Source organism: Myxocyprinus asiaticus, chromosome 27 (genome assembly GCF_019703515.2).
Source record: "Myxocyprinus asiaticus isolate MX2 ecotype Aquarium Trade chromosome 27, UBuf_Myxa_2, whole genome shotgun sequence".
NCBI classification, from domain to species: Eukaryota; Metazoa; Chordata; class Actinopteri; order Cypriniformes; family Catostomidae; genus Myxocyprinus; species Myxocyprinus asiaticus.
The window spans coordinates 4,784,151-4,806,790 of NC_059370.1; the positions used below are offsets into that span (position 1 = coordinate 4,784,151).

At 37.9% G+C, this 22,640-nt stretch overlaps 1 protein-coding gene across 1 annotated transcript in view; it reads right to left on the reverse strand.

The window, feature by feature from the left end:
• Positions 1 to 442: 442 nt before the first annotated feature.
• The window catches only part of LOC127418150 (gamma-aminobutyric acid receptor subunit alpha-2), a 145,882-nt gene continuing 123,684 nt past the window's right edge, over positions 443 to 22,640 (reverse strand). Inside the window, exon 10 of the mRNA XM_051658569.1 lies at positions 443 to 4,629. Within this exon, the coding sequence (XP_051514529.1) occupies positions 4,324 to 4,629 (306 nt within the window). The 3' untranslated portion in view covers positions 443 to 4,323. The remainder of the gene's footprint in view (positions 4,630 to 22,640) is intronic.

The window sequence follows — 22,640 nt, forward strand, 5'->3', positions numbered from 1 at the left end:
GTCAGAGTAGATGAGAGTTAAGCTGTGATATACTGTAGAAAGAAGCACCTACAGTCAAATCAATCAGGATGTGGAGTTAGCAGAAGTGTTGTATCTCGCGTTCATGGCTTTTCCAATTTTCAGTATATCCCCCCCCACCCCTCCCCCAATGTTAGTCAAAGTTTTCAAGAGGACCAACAATCTATTAATGCCAGTGGTTTTAAGATTATATGTTCAACAAGTGTTTTGGCTGTCCACATACTTTTGGCCATACAGTGAAGGCTATATTGAAAGCTAAAGGAGAATTTGATATCTCAATCTACTATATGAACCCTTTAACAGTAGAAGTGCTTCTCTATACAGGCGTGTTCCCATTTGTACAACATTTGAAGGTGAACAAAACAATCCACCCACACATACAAAAACATGAACAATTCAGACATGAATAATAGATTTATTCTGGTCATTTATTTAACAAGAAGCTGTTGAAAGAGAAAGTAGAATGACGTTTGAAAGAGAGATTACCAATATTTAGATAAAGAGTTCCTTCATTTGATGGACCAAAGCAGTTTGCTTGTTCTATGTGCCCAAATTCACACACACATTAGGAAACAACATATTCAACTCATGATATAGAAGTGTAACCGAGATTAGTGGAGAACGTATCTGGTCTTGATGATTTGTTTGCAAAGATATACATTTTATGATTCTTCCTCATGTATTCAATTAAATCATAATGCAATTATCGTTAAATGTTGATTGACAGTTCAGTTGTAACACCCAAAAATGAAACAAAAAAACCCCCTGTAAAATTTAAACATTCTTTTCGGAACATCCCACCAACTGAGAATATGAACATTCCCTACGGGATGTATTTACACTGTCTTTCTGCAGGCATATGAGATGTAGTTACATTCTGAGTGTGGAAAGCTTGTTTCCATGCCAGGAACTTGAAATATCACCTCTTTTTTATTGCTCAAACATTTTATGCATAACAAAGATGCAACCATCTTTCAGTACAATCAAAGCAACATGAAAAAGTAAAGCAGAGCTTGAAACGATATTATACCACACAGAAAATTGTTTTAATATGATGAAAGCATGTCAAATACATATAAAAAATTAAGAAGATAATAAATTATTATATAAGTATATATCTCAATAAATAATTAAATACATTTCGTCTGAAAAACAATATTATGAAACATATTGACACTTTGAAAATTAGAAAAGTATATGTTTATATTATAATGAGCAAAATTAACAGTAATAAATAGTACTAAATAATAGTAACAACAATGTACACCATTCCAGAATTATTTGATCATGTACTATAGAGCGAAGAAGAGGCCACAGCATGCTTAAATTAACATACATATTTCCTTCAAAAATAATTTTTACTTTGAAACCAAGGTTTGCTTGATAAAAGAAAAAAAAAAGAAAAAAAAAACACAATGCTTATTTTGACGTGTGTGTGTGTGTGTCTATAAAACTGTACAAACAGACAACATAAAACAGGCTCATGTTAAATCATACACAAGTGTACATCAACAATATCTATATAATATGTTGTTCACTCTGTGACAGGCATTCAGAATTTGTGGAATTCAGAGTCAATGACATTTTTACAACATTACTGCATGATCTTTTATAAGGAACACGATAAATTTTAAGAGCAAAAATATTTCGTTTCATTTTGGAGGGTAAACAATTGTTGTAAACATGCAGTAGTTGAAGCACTTGTCGGTCTTTTGGTCCAAATATCATCGTCAGCAATAGGTTTCCAGTACAAGGAAAGCACAGTGGCACAATGAGGAAATTACTGAACATGAAATCAGCAAATATTATGGTTGTATTTTAAGTGTTTTTTAATGTGTTCACTCATATCCTCAGTTCCAGTTTGAAAGGTGAAGTGTGTAAATGTATGTATCTCTAGACTCAACCTACGGATGACAGAAGTATTTTATCTTTGAAAAAATTACACACTTTACATTTGTAGGAGGCGTGTGAGGAAAGCTCTATTCAACCTGAGCTGTTACATTTAGTGGATTTATTGTATTATAATGGATTAAAGCAATGCATAGAAAATTGCAACCTGGCCTCAAATAATCACATTACTATACCTACATTTTTAATAATGGCTCATTGAACATATAGCATCAGTTTCCTGGTGAACACCAGAGGCGCTACAACAACGACTTTTAATCACTTTTACACTCATCACGAGTAAAGTGGCATATTATCAGATCATAAAACACTTTTCACTCTGTTCCTCACACAATGCTATTTTATGACATCTAAACACTTTTAGTATAGCACATGACTTTTAACATTTACAATTAATACAATTAACGTTTGCATTACATAACCAACTACAAGCTTGTTAGAAGGTGATCAAATTGCATGGTAGCTGAACTGATTTGTGATGTGAAGGACTGGGGTCCGAGTCCTTAAGAGCACGCAAGTCGACCCGTGAGCTGAAAGTGTCATAGAAGCACAACAAAATTATATGGTTTCTACAGAAATTGCATTTTTTATCTCACATTTGCTTTTATGACACTTTTGGTTAGGTTTAGGTTGAAGGTTTAGGGTAGGGAGGTCGGTTTTGTTGATTTAAAACTCAATAGAGAATTAACCTTAAAAATGTCTTCTGTTTGGGAGAACAAATTTGCTTTTAGCGCCACACAGTGGACATTTCACCTCAGAACTGCCGCAAGACATGTAATGAACCACATAATGTCGTTTTTTCAAAAATGTTGCCACAGCATGCAATTTTCATAAGATCAGGCTTAAAAAGTGAGTTTAAGTATTTAGAAGGTACGAAAACCTTTTAATTAAACACTCTTAATGTTGATTTGGCTTCTGCCCATAGAGAACCTCAACACTTTTTTGATTCAGTGTTGACATATTTTTTGACCTTGACTGGACAAAGCAAAATGTATAGGTGAAATGCTAGCAATTGCTGGTCAAACAGAATTTTTGTCCATGCCAAAATGGATGATTCCAGGGTTCAGACCACAGCACCTGGTGTAGTTACATCAAATTCAACATAAACTAAAAATGTTACTATATTTACTATCTGAATTACATGTTCCTGGCATGTCATTTCAATTTAAAAAAAGTATATGTTTGTAATCTTTTTTTCAAAATGAAATAAACTTGCTCCGCCTCTGAAACATCTTTGCTTTTTCAGCTGACATCAAGTAGAGTTGTCAACTTTTTGCTCAAGCATTCTGAGCACTTCAATATGGGACGTTTTGCCCTCAAGGACACTCTCGAGCATTTCACTGTCCAAATGGGGTGGGGGGGCTAACGTTTTGCCTCTTTACAGGATGGGACGTTCAGGTCGTCTTAATTTTGGCCAAAATATGGGACGTCCCATCAATTATGGGACAGTTTGCAACCCTATCACAAAGCTGTCTTCTTTGTTAACCCCTCCCCTCTAACCACTGGTCATTGGAAATTGGTCCTTAAAAATTATATATATATATATATATATATATATATATATATTTGTTGAATATCTTGTTTTATTCGGAAATAAACTGGGTTGCGAATGCTGTTTCATATTGACTTTAAAGTTCAGGTTGTGTGAGCTTCCCCCATCACCCTATCATACTATGCTGCTGCATTAAAGATAAAGGGATGTATTAAAAAACAAAACTGACATCAAACAGGTCCAAAACCATTTTAACATTTTGTTATAATCCAAAATGCAGTTAAAGGAACATTCTAGGTTCAATACAAGTTAAGAAAATAATAGCACAAAAAGAAAAAAAAAAAAAAAAAGATTCATAAATGTGTGTAAACAGTTGTTTTCATGTCTTTTTTGTGTATGGGCCCAGAACAAAATATTCGACCATAACCACAAAAGAGCTTGGTCTAATAAAAATAACAGGCTACTCAAAAACAAGCACCATCACAAAAATAGTAACATTTACACCATTTTGATAAATAAATAAATCACTATAATTTGCTAATCTAGATCACAGAGAGTGGTCCAAAGTCAGATTTCAGGAGAACTCTGACTACAAATTCTCACGGTGCAGAACACGTCAAAACCAAACGTTGTGAACTTACGCAACACATCTTTTTCAGTATGTACATATGTACAAAGGCAAATGTCATTTCAAAAGCACTGCTTAAAAAGCTGTAGAAAAGAGAGATGAGAGCGAGACAGAGACAGATAAAGACAGAAAGGCATTTTGCAACAATCCATGGCACGTCTGTTTGGGAGCAGATGGAGAAAAAGCATTGGAGAGTGATGTATTCAGAGTCCCTGGGTGGTTTTGGCCTAGTCTTTTGTCCTGCTTTTGTGAAACCCATGGCAACCCAGGAAGGTCTCTAATTCGAGGGCACCATGTCTTTGATCACGGGTTCTCTGTTCAAGTACGTCGCCCAGTAAACCAGGTTGAAAGTCCCAAAGAGGACTGGAAACATGATGCGGGACATGCGGTCAATTTTACTCACGCTGTTGAAGGTTTTCTTAGACTCGGCTGGTTTTCCATCAACTTTGGCCTTCCCTAGCTCGGCCATGCTCCCCTTAGCGATGGTGGGGAGGACGGTGTCCTTGGTGATGTTGGGGGCATAGTTCGCCACAGCAACGGCGTATGCGTTGTTTTTCTTGATGACTGAGGCCTTCTCCTTTTTCTGAGGGGAGATGGGAGATTTTAAAATGCTAATCAAGATTTATCACACCAGAAACTGTCATAAGTTAGTCTATCTATGATAGGTTTTCACCCTCTTTATGACCATTAGGATTGAACAGGTTATTTTTTTTGCTGCTGTATCCGGTTTGGGTCCGGGTCTGGCATTTCTCGGTTCTGCATGTGTACGGATCCAAGCTTTCAAATAATAGAGAGGTCCGGGTCGGGTCCGGGTAGTACATTTCCGGGTCTCTTTGGGTTCGGGCACAAATTTTTGTACCTGTGAAGACCTCTAATCCAGACGATTCTAGTGGTTAAATCCATATTGTATCTTCTGAAGCGATATGATAGTGGGTGAGAAACAGATCAATATTTAAGTCCTTTTTCCTTTACTTTCACATTCACATTTGGTGATTTACTTTGTGCATATCGCCCCCTACTGGACAGAGAGGAGAATTTCTGACAAAAATAACTTAAATATTGATCTGATTCTCACTCACACCTAACATATCGTGTCTGAACACATGGATTTAACCACTGGAGTCTTATGGATTACTTTTATGCTGCCTTTATGTGGATGTGTTTCAAAATTTTGACACCCATTCACTTACAGTATATTGTGAGGACCTACAGAGCTGAAATGTTCTTCTAAATATCTTCATTTGTGTTCTGCAGAAGAAAGAAAATCATACACTTCTGGGATGCCAGGAGAGTGAGTAAATCATGAGAGAATTTTCATTTTTGGGTGAAACATCCCTTTAAGGTAGATTATGCAGTTAAATCTTAATGTAACTCTTCTAAACTGCTTATTTAACCTAACTCCACTTACAGCTGTAAACAGCTTTCCGTTACATCATTCACTGGAGTTGTGTGGAGTGGGGCTGATGAAGCGCGATCTGCTCTGATGTCACAATCGAGTAGCATTGTGGGATATGGAGCTGCCTGAAGCATACATCTGAGTAGGTTCGCTCACTCGGTCAAAAGCGATGGGTTGAGGGTCTGTCAACAGAAACTTCCCTCGCCCACTTAACGAAGTACTACGGACTTCCAAAATGGTGGCAGGCATTCCCTTAGTGCTTAGGGGAGTTAAAAAGTGAATGTTAAAAGTGTTTGTGGATGTTAAAAGTGAAGTGGAATGCAGCCCAAGATGGTTGAAAAAGTGGGCAGGTACTGTTCGACATAATCAAATCTGTCATAAAAGAGGTGAATCACAACATTACAAACTTTGTTTTGAAGCAAAAAAAGTATTTGAAAATCAGACAAAAAGAAAAAGTTATCCACCTTTTTCCTGGGGGTCTTACTGGGGTAACAAATTTGGGTTGGACTTTGACCGGAAGTCATTCTACAACATTCCCTAGCTCTGGCTGCAGTCATTTAAAGACCCTGTTTACAGCTTGTAATAAGCTGGTTTCGGATGATAAGCTGGTTTGCGATGATCCGATCGCAAAAGTCAGTGCTAAATATAGTTGTAAACGGGGTGCAAAATGTTTTGTGATTGGATCACAAAAAACACATACAGAGGTAGTCAAAAACCACATGGCATTTGAGGTTTAAAACGGCATCCTGTGCACCCCAGACAGCAGAAAAGCACGTTGAAAAAAACAATTACATACCCAAGTATGAGAACTTCACAGCTCTTCCTCAGTGTGTCTGTCTGATTTGAACATGCAGGGTGACAAGATGACTAGCACACACATCTGAAGCTGAAATAACAGATGTACTCTACTAAAACAACCGATAATTTTGCTTGAAATGTTGTGTTTGTGCTTAGATTAAATCTCAGCTGCATCTAGGAGAAACAGCGCACCGGTTCTGTTCGCGCTTTCTTTGTCTTTATGACTTTTTTGCAGTTTATTATCGTTCAGTAACACACTAGCCTAGTTTCCATCCACTTTTTGCGCTATTTTGTTATCGACAAAGTGAAAATGCGTAAAATATTTTTTGTGAAATTTGCCGTCTTCTGCCTGTTTCCATTCAAATGACCTTGGGCCTAAAAAAACACTTTGTCACATAAGTTTTGGTTTATCGCAAAAGAAATCTGGCCTTAAGCCATTTCCATATAGAAATGTTTGTTTATCGCTAATTGTGTACCTTTCGCCTCCCAGATGTCCCTAATGTTTTTTCCTCTGAAGTTTTGGTAAAATGGGGAGTATTGAGACAATTCATTGAAATTAGACAACTTACTGTCATTTTAATTTCACAAATAAAAGCAATCAGAAGAGGAGGAATTGCAATCAAAAGGGAGCTGCTGCCCTTCTGATAGGACTGTAATATCGTTCCTGATATTGATATTGATATACTGATATGTACCTATCGCAGGTTACCACCGGTTCCGACCTGAAAGCGAATTGTCATGGCCCTGTTCAAGCTGGCAACCTGCATCAAGTAATGGGGGAACTTTCGGTCTTAGCATAAGGACCATCCATCGATGTGTATATGCTGTGTGCACAGCCATTAAAGAAAAAATTATGCAGTGTAATATCAGGGTTTACATATATGAAACATTCCTGATATTCAATAGGCTATTTTATTTTAATTTTAATTTTATTTTATTTGTCATCTAAAATTAATTTTAGCATCATAATGCAATTTACATTTTCTGAAGCAGCTCAGCAAATGCGATCCGAGGTAAAGAGGGTTAGATTTAAAATATTTAAAAGTTTAAAAATGTTCAAAAGCTCGTTTTCTGAAAGTGAACTCAGCATTGGACAAATAGTTCTGATAGTTTATAGTCTTGAAAAAAAGTGTGGAACATTTTGTCTACAGAACAGGGTGGCTAATTTAAGTTTGTGTAAAGAAAAGTGTATTGGCCTAACAACATTATTTTTCGTTTGGTAATTATCGTTTGGTAATTATTTTATTTAATGCTTTATTCATTTGGTAGGCTAATTTATTTTATTTAATACAGGGAATTTTGCCAGCATTTTTTCAAAAATAAGCTAAACAATAATTTTATAGAATTGGGCTATATGTTATATGTTTTCTCCTAGTATTGTGTATTTATTTTTAACTTAAAACATCTTTGTGCATAGAACTTATGTATTTTTTTGTATTGTGGGCTAATTCCATGACTGCTGTCTGTTATTTTGAATGGTGTGTAAAAGCAACTTTAATAAATAAACGGATGGCTATCGCGATTAAATTAATTGCAAACAGTGGCCATTCATTTGTTCTCCGTGCACTTGTCGATGTGCATGATATGAGATATTTGTGTTGGCACTCCTGGAAGTGTCATGTTTGCAGCATCAGATCTATATGCCGTTAAGATCAATCCATAATCACGTACAATAAATTTGCTTTCAAGGATGTTTACCGTCGTCATGATTAACACTGATTAACAATTGGGGTTAATTCTGTCAAGTGACAATATATTTTTGCGTTAATGACAAATTTCTCGACAAAAAGTGTTTCCAAACCAGTTTTTAGCGACATTTGAAGTATTGACATAGAGTTTATGTACTAGAGTTAAATGGAAAAATATTGTCAACACTTGTGAAATTTTAGCGATAATTTGCATTTCCATCAGCTTTATTTTGATGCGCTAAAACTTTTTTCGCAAAAAATCCTTGGATGGAAATGTAGTTACTGACATAGTGATTGATGTATATCCATACGAAATCATACATCCTCTCCTCAAAATCCCAACACCACAACGAAAGAATGAATGGATGTACTCCGCAACAACAGCTGTGTTTACTTGACAACGGAAGTAATGCCCATATTTCTCGCTAAGCATCACTGGACGTATGAAAAGGTGGATAAGACTGTGCACTTAATGTGTTTCACGAGGGCATGAACTGCAATCCCATGAAGCACTGTGAATAACCTAATTGAATAAAAAAAAAAAAAAAAAAAAAAACAATGGAAAATTTATAAACAACTGATTTAAAGTTGTTGGTTGTAAGTTTAGAAAAAAGACATTTACATTATATTGTATTTAAAATAAAAAGTGCCTTACGGAAGTGGGCGTTTGCTGCAGAGCTCTTTTTTCTCTGATTTCTCTTAATTCTCTGAATGGTGGATCTTTCTCTTCAGCATAATGGGTAGTGTAGTTCTTCACCAGGAATTCTGCCATTTAGCAAAATTTTTTAATAACGAAGTTAAAATAATACAGACTGATGGCTTCAACAAAAGTATATACATGCACCATCGATTAACAACATAATAGCTCACGGTCTGTATTTAAAGGTTTGTAAGTTATTGTTAAAAATCAATTTACCTATGGAGAAAATGAATGGGATTTTTACTTCTGGAACCAGGTTGTTGCGCTCTCTATGTGTCTATCTGGCTTTCATTACCTTACTGTGATTGGGCTGGCTGGTTTCTGAACACCAAATCTGATGCGGATGGTCATGCGGTGTAATCATCTGTCTGACATCAGAAAGTTACAGAGGTTCAGAACGAGCTGTTTTTAGAGCTTACATTCATTAAATTCTCTTTTTGGACTGGGAAGGAAGTTTTGAATTCTGAAAGTTACAGTATGTTTCCACGATTTCAAAAGATCAAGAAAAATTCCATTTCTAATTTAAGAAGACATCTCCCTGTCAGGTTTACATAAATCAACCACTTGCCTGATGAAAATGCACTAGCTGTAAAACATGAATAATATTATGATGAAGAGTTGATGGAGCAACTGGGACTGTTGAGGATGAGCAGGCACATGATGAAGAAGATGGAGGAAGATTCATGATTCAATAAGTTCTTGTCATAACAAAGTCTGCTGTAATGATGCTCACACATATACAAATAACAAGCTCTCTACATGATCCCATACACACTACAAACAGTCATTAATAACAACTTCTTACCACCGTCAATGCGCGTGCACACACACGCACACACACACACTGGGCTAGGTAATACAGTTTAATATCTTTAAGCTTCTTGACAATATTTGATAAACAGTGGCCCCAAAAAGTATTTGAACACTTAAAGGTGCACTCAGTAATTCTAATCCAATACACTTTTTGTCAAATTCTGCAAATTTCCCCTCCCAGTCTGCTAGCTGTCCGTTGTGTGGGTGGGCTGAAAAAAAATCTAGTATTTGTACACAGCCCTGGCTCTGTAAATGGGACAAAAACAAAGTGGATCGGACCAATCCACACAACACTACACCAGCCAATCAGCAAGGGGGGTAGTTCTTGCGTGTGCACATGATGGGGGATGGGGGCAGAGCGAGAGGGAAATTCATTAGAAGAGCGACTGCAAATCTGGCTGATGCGAACTTTCTAAACTCAAAGGAGGACAAATGGCTGAGAAACAGATGAAGAGAAAAAGGTCAGACGAATATAAACTAAAAAAGAAGGATTATGATTAGTCGAGGGCAGAGTTTCCAAAGGAGCACTGCAGGGAGGGGTGTGTTTGTTTTGGCAGTTGAGTTCGTTTCTCAGGAATTGCTGAGTGCACCTTTAAGTCACTCTTAAAAATGTATGAATGTCATTGCATTTGATACAAAATATCCAAGCAAGTCTGCAAACAAATGATACTAGAGCTTTTCTCAAAACTAACTTCACTTTTCAGCAATTTTTTGCAGTTACCTTTAAGCATCTTGCATCAAAGTGATTTTTAGTGGATGCATGAAGTCAGTTGTCCTCAAGTTCACACAGTCATAGTTTATCGCATCAACTATGGACATGTATTTCAAGCCAAATTGACTTTTAATCTTGTGTAGGATATAATTCTAGATATTCACAATTAAATGTTTACTATTAAATTGATAATTCTAACGTACTTTTTTATATCAAGAATTAACATTTTTACTAGTGCAAACCTAATTACTCATCTCAACAATTTGCATTTTTACTCCTGTTTAAATGCAATCACAGATATCCATAATTTCTTGCAAGTTGAAATTCTAAATAAACATATCAGCAATGTACTTCTTACTAGTAAAAATGATTGGCATCATAATTACATTGTTACTAGTAAAAATATCCATTGCAACTGGTTCAATTATTGATGTCAGTATTTTGGTTTTCACTAGTGGCAATGTTAATTTCAGATATCTAAAATGTGACTGTAACTAATGAGAACATCTTTTAAGATATCTGTAATTACTCTTCATCTATTGATATCTGAAATCAATTTCCTGATATCTCAAATTAACATTGCCACGAAATAAATAAATAAAACAATAACAATTCCAGACATCTAAAATTAGCATTTTTACTAGTTTTATTTAGTTTTAAATTTAGCTGATATGAGTATTTGGAATTTAAACTAGTACAAAATTGTAGATACTGTATCTGTAATTATTAAGTAAATGACAGATTATTGTGAAATTCTACTAGTGAAAGTACAGTTACAAATATCAATAATTATGTCTTTTACTAGTTATAAATACATTTTTGATATCAAGAATTGACATTTTAATAGTGCATACCTAATTACTGAGATCAAAAATGAGAATTTTTACTAGTATTAATTCCAAAGCTGATCTCAAGAATTTGCATTTTTACTAGTAAAAGTTGAAGTGTAGATATATATCATTTGTATCCTGCATGTGATTAAATGTCAAAAAGGCTTGTGACAGGACATATTCCACTAACGTTTGACACCAATAAAAGTTCAAATAGTTTTTGTCTTAGTTTTAAACAGTGTATTTATTGTTTTACAATTTGAAACCTAATAAACTTTTTGTAAAATGTTGTGATAAAGTTTGTTTGTGCTACAGTATCTTTCTTTTCAGTAAATTCCAATTGGTTTGATACTTTATCTAATGGAAAGAAATTCATACATTCACAAGTGTGACTTAAGTATCAAATTCTGTTTGTGGCCAGTGTATATGCTTCAACAACAGCCGTGAGTGTTAAATGATGACTGATCGTGTGTAATGTAGAAATCTGACAGTCTCAGAAAAGAGAATGGGGAAAAGCTGTTCATCTTTGTTTGGTTACACCTGAAGTTTCCTCCATAAGGAGAAAAAGAAATCATAGGTTTGACAGGAGGTGAGGCGTTTGACAAGAGCTTTGCATTTTAGTCTAAAAGAGATCTGTATTTCTATGTTAAAAACAGGCATTCTGGAGAGTCCCAAACACCCTGTCATGTCCATCCAACCCAGTCTCATGACAAGTCGTAGTAATCGTACGAGATGGTGAAATCGTCAGAAATCGTATGAGTTGGCTGGTTCAAAAACGTTTATGAATTTTAGTCTCACAGAGAAAAATGAATGAACCAATGAACAATATTATTACCATTTTTTCAAAGTTTAACCCCTAACCAAACCTAAACCTAACCATTAAGTCTAACCCATTACCTAAACCCTAAACCTAGTAATAATTTTAATAGGAAAATAACTTTTGTGAACCAAGAACTTTTCTGCTTGCTGACATCAGCAAGCCCTCTCATTTTCAATCCCTCCTCTCCAATTACTTTTCTCCATTCTGGTATGGAATACCCACTTATTACAATCCAATCAATTTCCAATTTACAGAATCAAGTCCCGCCCTAAATTTTCCATTTTCATTCTGAGATATGCTACATTACTGAAAGGTAACGCCTGTTTTTGAGTGGATGCGCGATGACACAGCAGTGAAGCAGACTGACTCGCGCAGGTGTTGTGATGGCGAATGCATCGAGCGTTTCATTCTGTTCCTGCAGCTGAGTCCTTGGCACATGCCCGCAGGCCCTGTTCTCGTTCCCACTGCTTCAAAGCACCACAGACAGACCCTCCTCCAACCTCTTCCCACGTCATGAGAGTTGCACCTCTCCGTGACATGATAAAAAGCAAATGTGACATGAAAAACACGATTGCTGAAGCAACCACGTCATTTTATGGCGCTTCTATGATAGTTCAGCTCCCGTGTGCTTCAGGACTCTTTGCATCACAAGTGCAATCTATATCAGTTGAGCTACTGAGTAAATTTGATCACACTTAAACAAGCTTGTAAAAGCAGTTGGTTATGTAATGCAAACGTTAAAATGTATCGCTTTACATTAAGGGGATATAGTAAAAAGTGTTTAGATATAAGATAACATTGTGTGAGGAACAGGGAGAAAAGTGTTTATGAACTGATATTCTGCCGATTTACTCATGATTTGTGTGAAAGTGAATAAAAATAATTATTTTTGTAGCACCTCTAGTGTTCATTTTAGCAGGAAACAGCCCCAAATTAATATAATGAGCCACATAAGAATAATTTAGCAAAATTGAAGGTATTATAATGTGATTCTATGAGAGGTTAGTAAAATAATCACTGACGTAGTAAATAAATAAATGATGCTTTCTTAAACTAATGAAATGAGCATTTAAAATTCCACAAAGCCTATTTCTTGGATTAGCTTGTTTTTTGTTTTTGTTTTTTTTAAATGATTTAGTATGTTAATACTTAAGAGATGTTCACATATACAGCACATGTATATTTCCTAAAAGTATTTCCTAGTGCCTCTAGGAGTAATGTGTTATATCCAATCTAAACCTAATTTTAAACACATTTTGCTCATTATTTTATAATTATAAAAGAGCGTGCAGCATTAACAGTGTTGGGTGTAATCTGATTACAACAAAATGAATTACTGTAATTACCCTACTCTAATTAAATTTTTGTCAAAAGTAGTGTAACAAATTACAATTAAAATTATTGTAATCAGATTACAGTTACTGACTTTTAAATTAAGTTAATTTCTTTGAAGAACATTACATACAGTAGATTCAGTGTTGAGTAAGTTACTAATCACTTCTTTAAAATTGTTATCAGATGACTTTAGTAACTCTTCTTCAAAACGTAATAACATTACTAATTAAATTAACTTAAGTTACTTTCTGAAACACTTTCCACAGAAATTATTTTGATTTGCTGCTCAAATAATGTCTATATTTCCTCCCTGTTCATTATTGTACACCCTTCAGTTGTCACAAAACACAAACAGATGTACATATGAATGAAGGAATTCATGTTTTAAATGTATTTACATAAAAAAAAAATAAATAAAAAAAATAACTAATAAAAATTATATTAGAAATATGTGTAACCAAAGTAATGAACTTAAAAGTAATTACCCTAACCCTTATGTTGTGTTTGGATCATTTTGACCCAGATGATTATATATTTTTTTGAATTCCTTGACTTTGTTCACATATGGTATCTGACAATCCCCCCCCCCCCCCAAAAAAAAAAAAAAGTGTTCAGGAGCCTGTCCAACCATCTGAAGAACACATACTTGCACACAGCTGGAGTTTACTTGCACACATCCAGTCCTCGGGCACTTCAACCCCACTCAAACCCACACACATACACACATTGATGTGGCTATCCTTATGAGGACTCTCCATAGACATAATGATTTTTATACTGTACGAACTATAGATCCTATCCCCTAACCCTACCCCTAAACCTAACCCTCACAAAAAACTCATAACACATTTTTACATTTTCAAAAAAACATTGTTTAGTATGTTTTTTATACAATTTGAATTATGGGGACACTAGAAATGTCCTCATAAACCACATTTATAGCATAATACCCTTGTAATTACCAGTTTGTAACCTAAAAAAAAGTCCTCGTAAACCACCCAAACCCACACACACACCCTTTAGTTTCCTAGGCAAGCTCGAAAATTTTGTATGATTTTTACCAATGCAGCAAAGGTTAGGAGGTTGCCTGGGAATCCAAAGGGCATGTGGGGGTGTGTGGGTGAGTGTGTGCACGCTCGGACATGTGCACACACAAACACACATGTTGTGTTCCCGGTCAGAAATTACCGGCCATTAGGAATGAATGGATGAGGTTACAAAAAGGGTTACAGAGGTTTGGGTTACAGGCATGACACACTTTGATATCACAGGCAACTTCTGAACTATTCTTGACCCCACAGGAACAAGGGAAAAATATAACAGTGTGATTTGGGAACTTTCACATTCTCACAAAGAGTAAAAACAATGTTTACTAATTTACAGAGACTTTTCCTAGTATAAGGTCAGGTCAATAAAGCCTACTATCAGTAAGTTTAAAAAAGAAGTACAAAACTGGTTCAAATTATGGGAAATCAAATTGACAAAAAGATCTAATGAAATATCATGTAAAAATATATAAATAGAGATTTATATGGGCCGGTCATTTTTGACCAGGAACACCACAAGTGTAACTTTCTGCCATTTTTTATTTATTTGTTTATTTTTTTTTTTAATAAAAGAGTAGAAAACAAAAATAAATAAATAATAATTTCAGGTTAAGCATGGAAACAAAGTAGTGTGATAAACAGGACAGAAATTGTATGTATGGTATTTAATATAGTAAAAATATCCATAAAAATGGCTTTTTTTAATGCAAAAATTTAGTTGAATTAGCTCAGGTAATTTAGGCTGTGTCAATAAATTCCAAAAAGAGGTACAAAACCTGTTCTAGTTACTAGAAATCAAGTTGAAAACAAGATCTAATGCAATATTTAGTGATGATATATGGATTAAGGGAGATTCCTAAACCATTTAAATGGGTCGGTCATTTTTAACTGGGAACACAAGGAGTGGTAGCCAATGAGGAACAAAGCACAAGGGTCAAAGTCAGTAACTGCAATCTGACAAGAATAAAAAAATAAATAAAAAGTGACTAAAAAGTAGGGCTGTCAATTGATTAACATTGCTTATTGATTTAATTCCATCTAACTAATCACAATTAACTGCATAAATAAATATTTGGTGAGAAAGGTCCTCAAATAACTAATATATATATATATATATATATATATATATATATAATGATTAAATAATTATAAATTTTTCAATTTAAATTATTATTAATATATATATATATATATATATATATATATATATATATATATATATATATATATAATAATTCAAATAATACAAAATAAACAGTCCCATATCCATATATATATATAGATAGATAGATAGATAGATATAATGACATACTTTAATTACTATCAATATTCATGTTAAGATAAATTATAGCATTGCTAAAGCTTAAACAAAGCAATGAAAATGCATTTTCTTTTTTCCTGCATGCTTTGTAGTAAACACTAATACAATAAATGTAACCATTTATATAAATGTTTTAATTAACTTTTATTATACTGGTTTAAGAATAAAGCACTGAAACCCTTCATCTGTCGACCATTAATATGAATTAGAAATTCTCTAAGAAACATACTGAATTCAGTGTTTTAAAGTTTATCACCATACATTCTCTATAAGTCAAGCATCTAGGCAGTCCTCACAGACTTGCATCCAAACAGAATATCTTACGTTTTATTTGATCGATACTCAGTTTCTGCTGCTCTTGTTTTTGCGTACAGAGCTTAAAATCGAGGTCTGCAGCCGCGCGAGTAGCGTGCAGCGCAGAGGACACATTACCCCGTGTTCATGGCCATGCGCCAAAGTGCTCATGAGACCCATTTTACACACGTTGGGAAAATATTGCTTTCCGGAATGGAATTGTATTTTTCCAGGACAGATGGCCAAAAACCTGGACGATCCCGGAAAATCCACAACGGGTGGCAACCCTATTTACATCAGACAGACGTTTTGAGCTTCTCAACTTGGTTGTCATTGCATCATAAACAGCGTCTTTAAGTCGCTGTGTCAAATTAAACATAGTTTGAAATGTAGAAAAACACGTCTCGAGATCCCTGCATTTAATGTGTCCATTATAATGTTTTACTGTCACTAGTGTCAGGCAAGCCAAGTGTGGTTTGTTCTCTGCAAAGCTGTACATTGTCTATACAGCTATACAACATTAACTAGGGAAGGAAAAAAGTTAATTTTAAAAACTTAAAAGAACCAGTGATATTCACTTTACCATATACAGTGCATTCATATAAAGTTTAACCTAAAATCTTAATGTTGATAACTAAAATATAAAAGTAGACATGCTATGTGTCAATTATTCTTATTTCTGGCATAACAGATGCCAATCCCTCTTTTGATTGTGGTCTACTTTTTAGTGACTGATACAAAAGACAACATTGCCATAATCTGCATAAACATTTAAATTCCATGGCTTGTCATTTCTATTTGGCTGACTGACCTTTAGTTGGAAGAATTTGATTTGTGGAGAGGACAGGCTCATGAATAAGCAATGATCTTGTGCTACAGAGTCTGACTGAGGGAAGGAACAAACCCTTATGAAACTGATATTAATCAATCTCAAATAATGAGGAAAAGTATCAGTGTGGATGTTGACAGATGAAAGAGAAGTCTGTCAGAAAGAAGAGGTGACAGAAAATTTCAGGGTGGACCTCACTAGACTACACTAATACTTGCAGATTATTGGAATCACAATAGTCATTAAAATCATTTGACTGGAAAATAACATAATACAGTTTTGCTTGGGTTTCATTTTAACTGACAGTGCTATCATACAGCTACAATTCTTTGTGTTTAAGTAAATGTCTCCCATAGAGTGGAGTTTAATATCTGTGAACCAAGAATTGAGTTTAATATCTTAGCTCATCTCTCCCCCATTAGTGGTGATGGCTAAAGCAAGCATCAGTATTACAACTGCACATACTTTTCGAAACCCCTAACCCCAAATATCGAACTTCTGCCATTTGTGCTAAAACATTAATTCTACCTCCCAGAACAACACCAGAACACCTTAGCAACTGCACAGCAATGCCCTAGCAACCACCCAAAACTAGGGCCCTATGATTTCAGCGATGCAGAATACATGGACGGAACCATGGAATCCAGTATAGTAATTAAGCAATATCACATGAGCAAGAGTGCGATATGGCCCTACATCAGCACTGCTGTGATTTGGCCACAGGCATGAGGCCACAGACCGAGTGCCGTAGGTAATCACAGCATGTCACAGTCTGTCTCCCTCATGTTTCCCCCGGATGACGTTACCCAGTATGCACTGCCTTCATCACTGCCATCTGTTCCTGATTGTTCTCATCTGTTTTCCATTCCCTCATTAGCTTTTGATTGTATAAATACCCTTTAGTTTTTGCATTTCTTTGTCAGTTCTTGTTTGTTGTTGTTTTGAGTTCCCGTTTGTTGTTTCACTGTCATCATTTTTATTAAAGCCTGCAAATAGATTCTACGTCTCCTGTCTCATCTCTGCAACCATTCGTGACAGAAGAACTGACCCAACATGGATCTAGCGGATTCTGCTTCTCAAGCAAGGGGACCGTCTGGTTGAGGATCACGTCTGTGAGTTCTTAGAACTAGCGAATATAGTGCACTATCCAGACTGCTCTCTGGTGGTTTTCTCCAGACTGGTCTGAATAGTGCACTGAAGGAACTGATGGCTCTGGCCGATCCTTACTGGACACTCTGTGAATATGTTGAGAAGGCTCTGGAACTTTGCGGTTCCCCTTTCACAGTGGATTATGGTGGGAACCCTGGGCCAAAACCTGCATCTTCGGCTCCTTGCTCCAAGCCTTCCATGGCTCCTTGCTCCAAGCCTTCCACGGCTCCTTCGTCCAAGCCAGTGCCCACACCTGCCATGGCCAACGAGCCAGCGCCTATGCCTGCCACAGCCAACGAGCCAGTGCCCACACCTGCCACGGCCAACGAGCCAGCGCCCATGCCTGCCACGACTAACGAGCCAGCGCCCACGCCTGCCACAGCTAATGAGTCAGTGCCCATGCCTGTTGCCTCAACCATCCCAGAGCCAATGCTTGTGGCCTCGCCCGCTCCCCTAACTATGATCCCAGCTGTCCGGAAAAGGAGGAGAGGGAAAAGTACACCTTCTCCCCAGTCTCTGCCTGTGCTTACGACCACGTTGGTCATTCCCCAGTCTCTGCCCGTGCTCACGACCATGAAGGTTGTTCCTCAGTCTCTATCCATGCTCATGACCACAGAGGTCGTTCCCCAGTCTCTGCTCATGCTCACGACCATGGAGGTAGTTCCCCAGTCTCTGCCCATGCTCACGACCACGGAGGTCGTTCCCCAGTCTCTGCCCATGCTCACGACCATGAAGGTTGTTCCTCAGTCTCTATCCATGCTCATGACCACAGAGGTCGTTCCCCAGTCTCTGCTCATGCTCACGACCATGGAGGTAGTTCCCCAGTCTCTGCCCATGCTCACGACCACGGAGGTCGTTCCCCAGTCTCTGCCCGTGCTCACGACCATGAAGTTGTTCCTCAGTCTCTATCCATGCTCATGACCACAGAGGTCGTTCCCCAGTCTCTGCTCATGCTCACGACCATGGAGGTAGTTCCCCAGTCTCTGCCCATGCTCATGACCACGGAGGTCGTTCCCCAGTCTCTGCCCATGCTCACGACCATGGAGGTCGTTCCCCAGTCTCTGCCCGTGTTCATGACCACGGAGGTCGTTCCCCAGTCTCTGCCAATGCTCATGACCACAGAGGTCATTCCCCAGTCTCTGCCCATGCTTATGACCACGGAGGTCATTCCCCAGTCGCTGTCTGTGCTCTCGATCACATAGGTCAGTTCCCAATAGCTGCCAGCTCTCATCGAGCCTCCTACGGCTCTGCCTTCCATGGCTGCCACTCTGTGGCTGCCTCCCAGGCCTCCTGACCCTGTCCCCACTCTGTGGCCGCCTTCCAGGCATTCTGTTCCAGTCCCTGCCTGTGGCCGCCTCCCAGGCCTCCTGACCCAGTCCCGGCCCTGTGGCCACCTCCCAGGCCTCCCGACTCTATCCCAGCCCTGAGGCCACCTCCCAGACCTCCTGTCCCAGTCTCTACCCTGAGAGGCACCCCCCCCCCCAAGACCTCCGGACCCAGTCCTTACCCTGGGGTCTCCTCCCTGGCCACCTGGTCATCTTCCTGCCCTCTTCAGCCATCTTTGGGGCACCAGGAGTCCCCCTTAAAAGGGGGGTTATGTCACAGTCTGTCTCTCTCATGTTTCCTAGGACTCTTATTTTGAAGTGTTTCCCCCGTTACCCAGTATGCACTGCCCTCATCACTGCCATCTGTTCCTGACTGTTCTCACCTGTTTTCCATTCCATCATTAGCTTTTGTTTGTATAAATACCCTTTAGTTTTTGCATTTCTTTATCAGTTCTTGTTTGTTGTTGTTTTGAGTTCCCGTTTGTTGTTTCAATGTCATCATTTTTATTAAAGCCTGCAAATAGATCTTACATCTTACGTCTCATCTCAGCAACCATTCGTGACACAGCAGTGATGATTTAGGGCCATATAGCACGATTGCGAGTGTGATATTGCTTATATACAACAGTTCAATGAACAAGTAAAGTAGGAAAAACTGAGTACGGTCATAATAACGCATTTGTGCATGGAACTACTTTCTTACGCAATGGATCAGAATCTGCCGTTGCTGGTTCAAACCAAATGATGCATCCAAGCCTTCGTTATTAATTAAAAAATGTCATTTCAGAAATAGTATCACGGCTTGTGATGTTTCTAACAAGTTATTGGATAAACAAGGATGGATGTGTATGTGTGTGTGTGCGTGTGTGTGTGTGTGTGTGTGTGAGAGAGAGAGAGAGAGAGAGAGAGAGAGAGATGGAGCGTGTGCGATCACCTATTGCCACTCCCAAGCAGAGATGCTGTCAGCTTTCTGAAGATCAGCTTTCTCAGTGGAAAAATAGCGTCCAAGTGGGGGTATTTCTCCCTATTTCGCGGTAGCCGGTGTGCAAGAGTCTTTCACTATAGAAAGATAGAAACCGCAATCTTCTCTTCCATTTTAAACAGCATGTCCTCTCCAATGTGGAAACTCCGGTAAGAGGTAAGCACCTTGAGTTTGTGTAATTAATCAGTCTGTTGTGTCTCTCAGCTGTGATGAGCCGTAATGCTGAAGTTGTTCGTTTAAAGCCGATTAAAGCTATTTCCTAGATTTAGTAGTGTGGTAGTAATACAAGCAATCACGTAGAGCTGTTGTATGTAAACACTGGCTGACGCTTATTCACTTCACTCACTATCTGGCACATATTACACACAAAAATGATCTTTTGCCACCACCTGCTGGCTAACATATGTAAAAAAAAAAATACATGTAAAAAGAGACACATACAGTAGCTCTTAACACATCTGTACTGCTCTTACACTTTAGTTTAGAACGGCACGAACACAAGCGGAGTGATACACACAGTGAAGCGTCCGAGTGCTGATGGTGTGAGACCATCTGTGCTCATGGAACGTCTCTTGTCCAATCAGATTTGAGGACCGGAACTAACTGTTGTATATTATGTAATATACAATGTAGTATTAATAATAATAGTAATAATAATAATAATAACAACAGCAATTTATAAATAGTAGTTACATTATATATAAGCAATATACCACAAGCAAAAGTGCTGTTGTACTGAATAAAAATGTCAATCAGTGCTTTCATTGATACTGTGATCAAATTCATAAATTTCATTGTCATTGTATTTTACAAAAAAAGCACTTCATCTGATGAAAATAATGCAATGGTATCTTGACAAGAAATTGTTTTGTTTCATTTGAATAGATTAGATTTTATGGTAAAAGATAATCAAACTTTTAAACACAGAATTTGAAAAAATTAAAAGGAAAACACAGAATTTAGGAAAAATAAAACAGATTTCATAGGGCCTTACAAAACACCCTAGCAACCACAAACAATACCATCACATTGTGGAGTTGAGTTTATCAGAAACAAGCACCACTCACATTTTCTTCAGAAACTGTAAAAATCTAGTGGTGATTTTTTACATGAACAATCACTATTTAATCTGCGCTAATTAAAGCTAGACAGACCCTCTGTCTAATCTAGCTTCCGATGTTTTTCCAAGCTTAAATGAACAGGATCGTACTGAAGGTCAAGGCTTGAGCGAGGAAGCACAGGAGCATCCTATGCGAAAGACGTTTTTGTCGAAATACCCAATGCACCCATAAATCACCCCCCACCCCCCATTGTGGTTTAAATAAACTATAATAAAACAAGTTTCAACAACATAATATGAAGCGCTCCGATGTAATGCAGCTGTGCAAAGACGGCGCTCTAAAGTAACCTGGAGTGAGCAGGACATTCTATTTTTCAAATCCATGAAAAATGTATTTGTTTAAAATGTTATTAAATTTTAAATGTTTCCTTTCCTTGCTTCCTTTCTTCATTTCCTAAGATGAAGGAGCTAGGAAACGAGGAAAGGAAGCAAGCAAATGAAACAAGGATGCACAATTTCAGAAATGAGAATACATAAACTACATATAAGCGACACCAAATGGCAATATACATATCATACTGATCTTGTGTTGTACTTGCTATAGTTTATTTCCATGTTGCTTCTTCATTAAATAGAAATGTCAAATGTAAATCAAGTTGTGACGATGAGGAGGGCATGGCGGTCCATGAGGAAGCACGCCCAATGCTGAGTTGCCCAATCAGTGGGAGAGACATAAAGGAGGAGCCGGGGACGCCAGAGAGAGAGAGAGAGTGTGTTTGTTCGTCAGTGTATCGTTGTGTTTTAGTTCTGCATTTTATGTTGTAATTAAAGTCTTGTTGACGGTTAATCCAGTTCCTACTTCCTCCTTTCCCGATGAACAAGAGGCTTGTCTGCCACACTGGTGCCGAAACCTGGGACTGGAGAAAGACGTGCCGTCAGATAGCCCTCACCGCTGAAAGCGGATTGCGATGCCGAGGAGAGGACTGGTTCGATGGTACTGGAACAGTTCACCAGGAGGTGGAGGAGCCTGCTGCTGCCCGCCAGAAAGCGGAGGAGCCGCTGCCGTCCGCCGGGGGACAGAGGAGCCTGCTGCCGTCTGCCAGGAGACGGAGGAGCCTGCTGCCGTCCACTAGGAGGTGAAATCCAGTGCCATCGCCTGGCGTCATGGAGGATCACTGGACAACTGGCTGAGGACCGAATTGCAGCATGGTCGGGAACCTGAGTTTTTTTTCTTTTTTTTCTCTCTCTCCTCTCTCTCGGGCTCTCCCTACCCTCATCCTACCCAGGTTCCCAAGAGGCGGGGAAGACCAGCCGTCGGCGGAACGGCCGAAGGTGCCACTCCTCCCCTCCTGGAAGGTTTTTCCGGTTTCCCCAACCTGAATCGGCTTTGGGGGTATGTGACGAGGAGGAGGGCGTGGTTGGGCCGTGAGAATGCACGCCCCGTGCTGAGTTGCCCAATCAGCGGGAGCGAGATAAAGGAGGAGCCGGGAATGCCA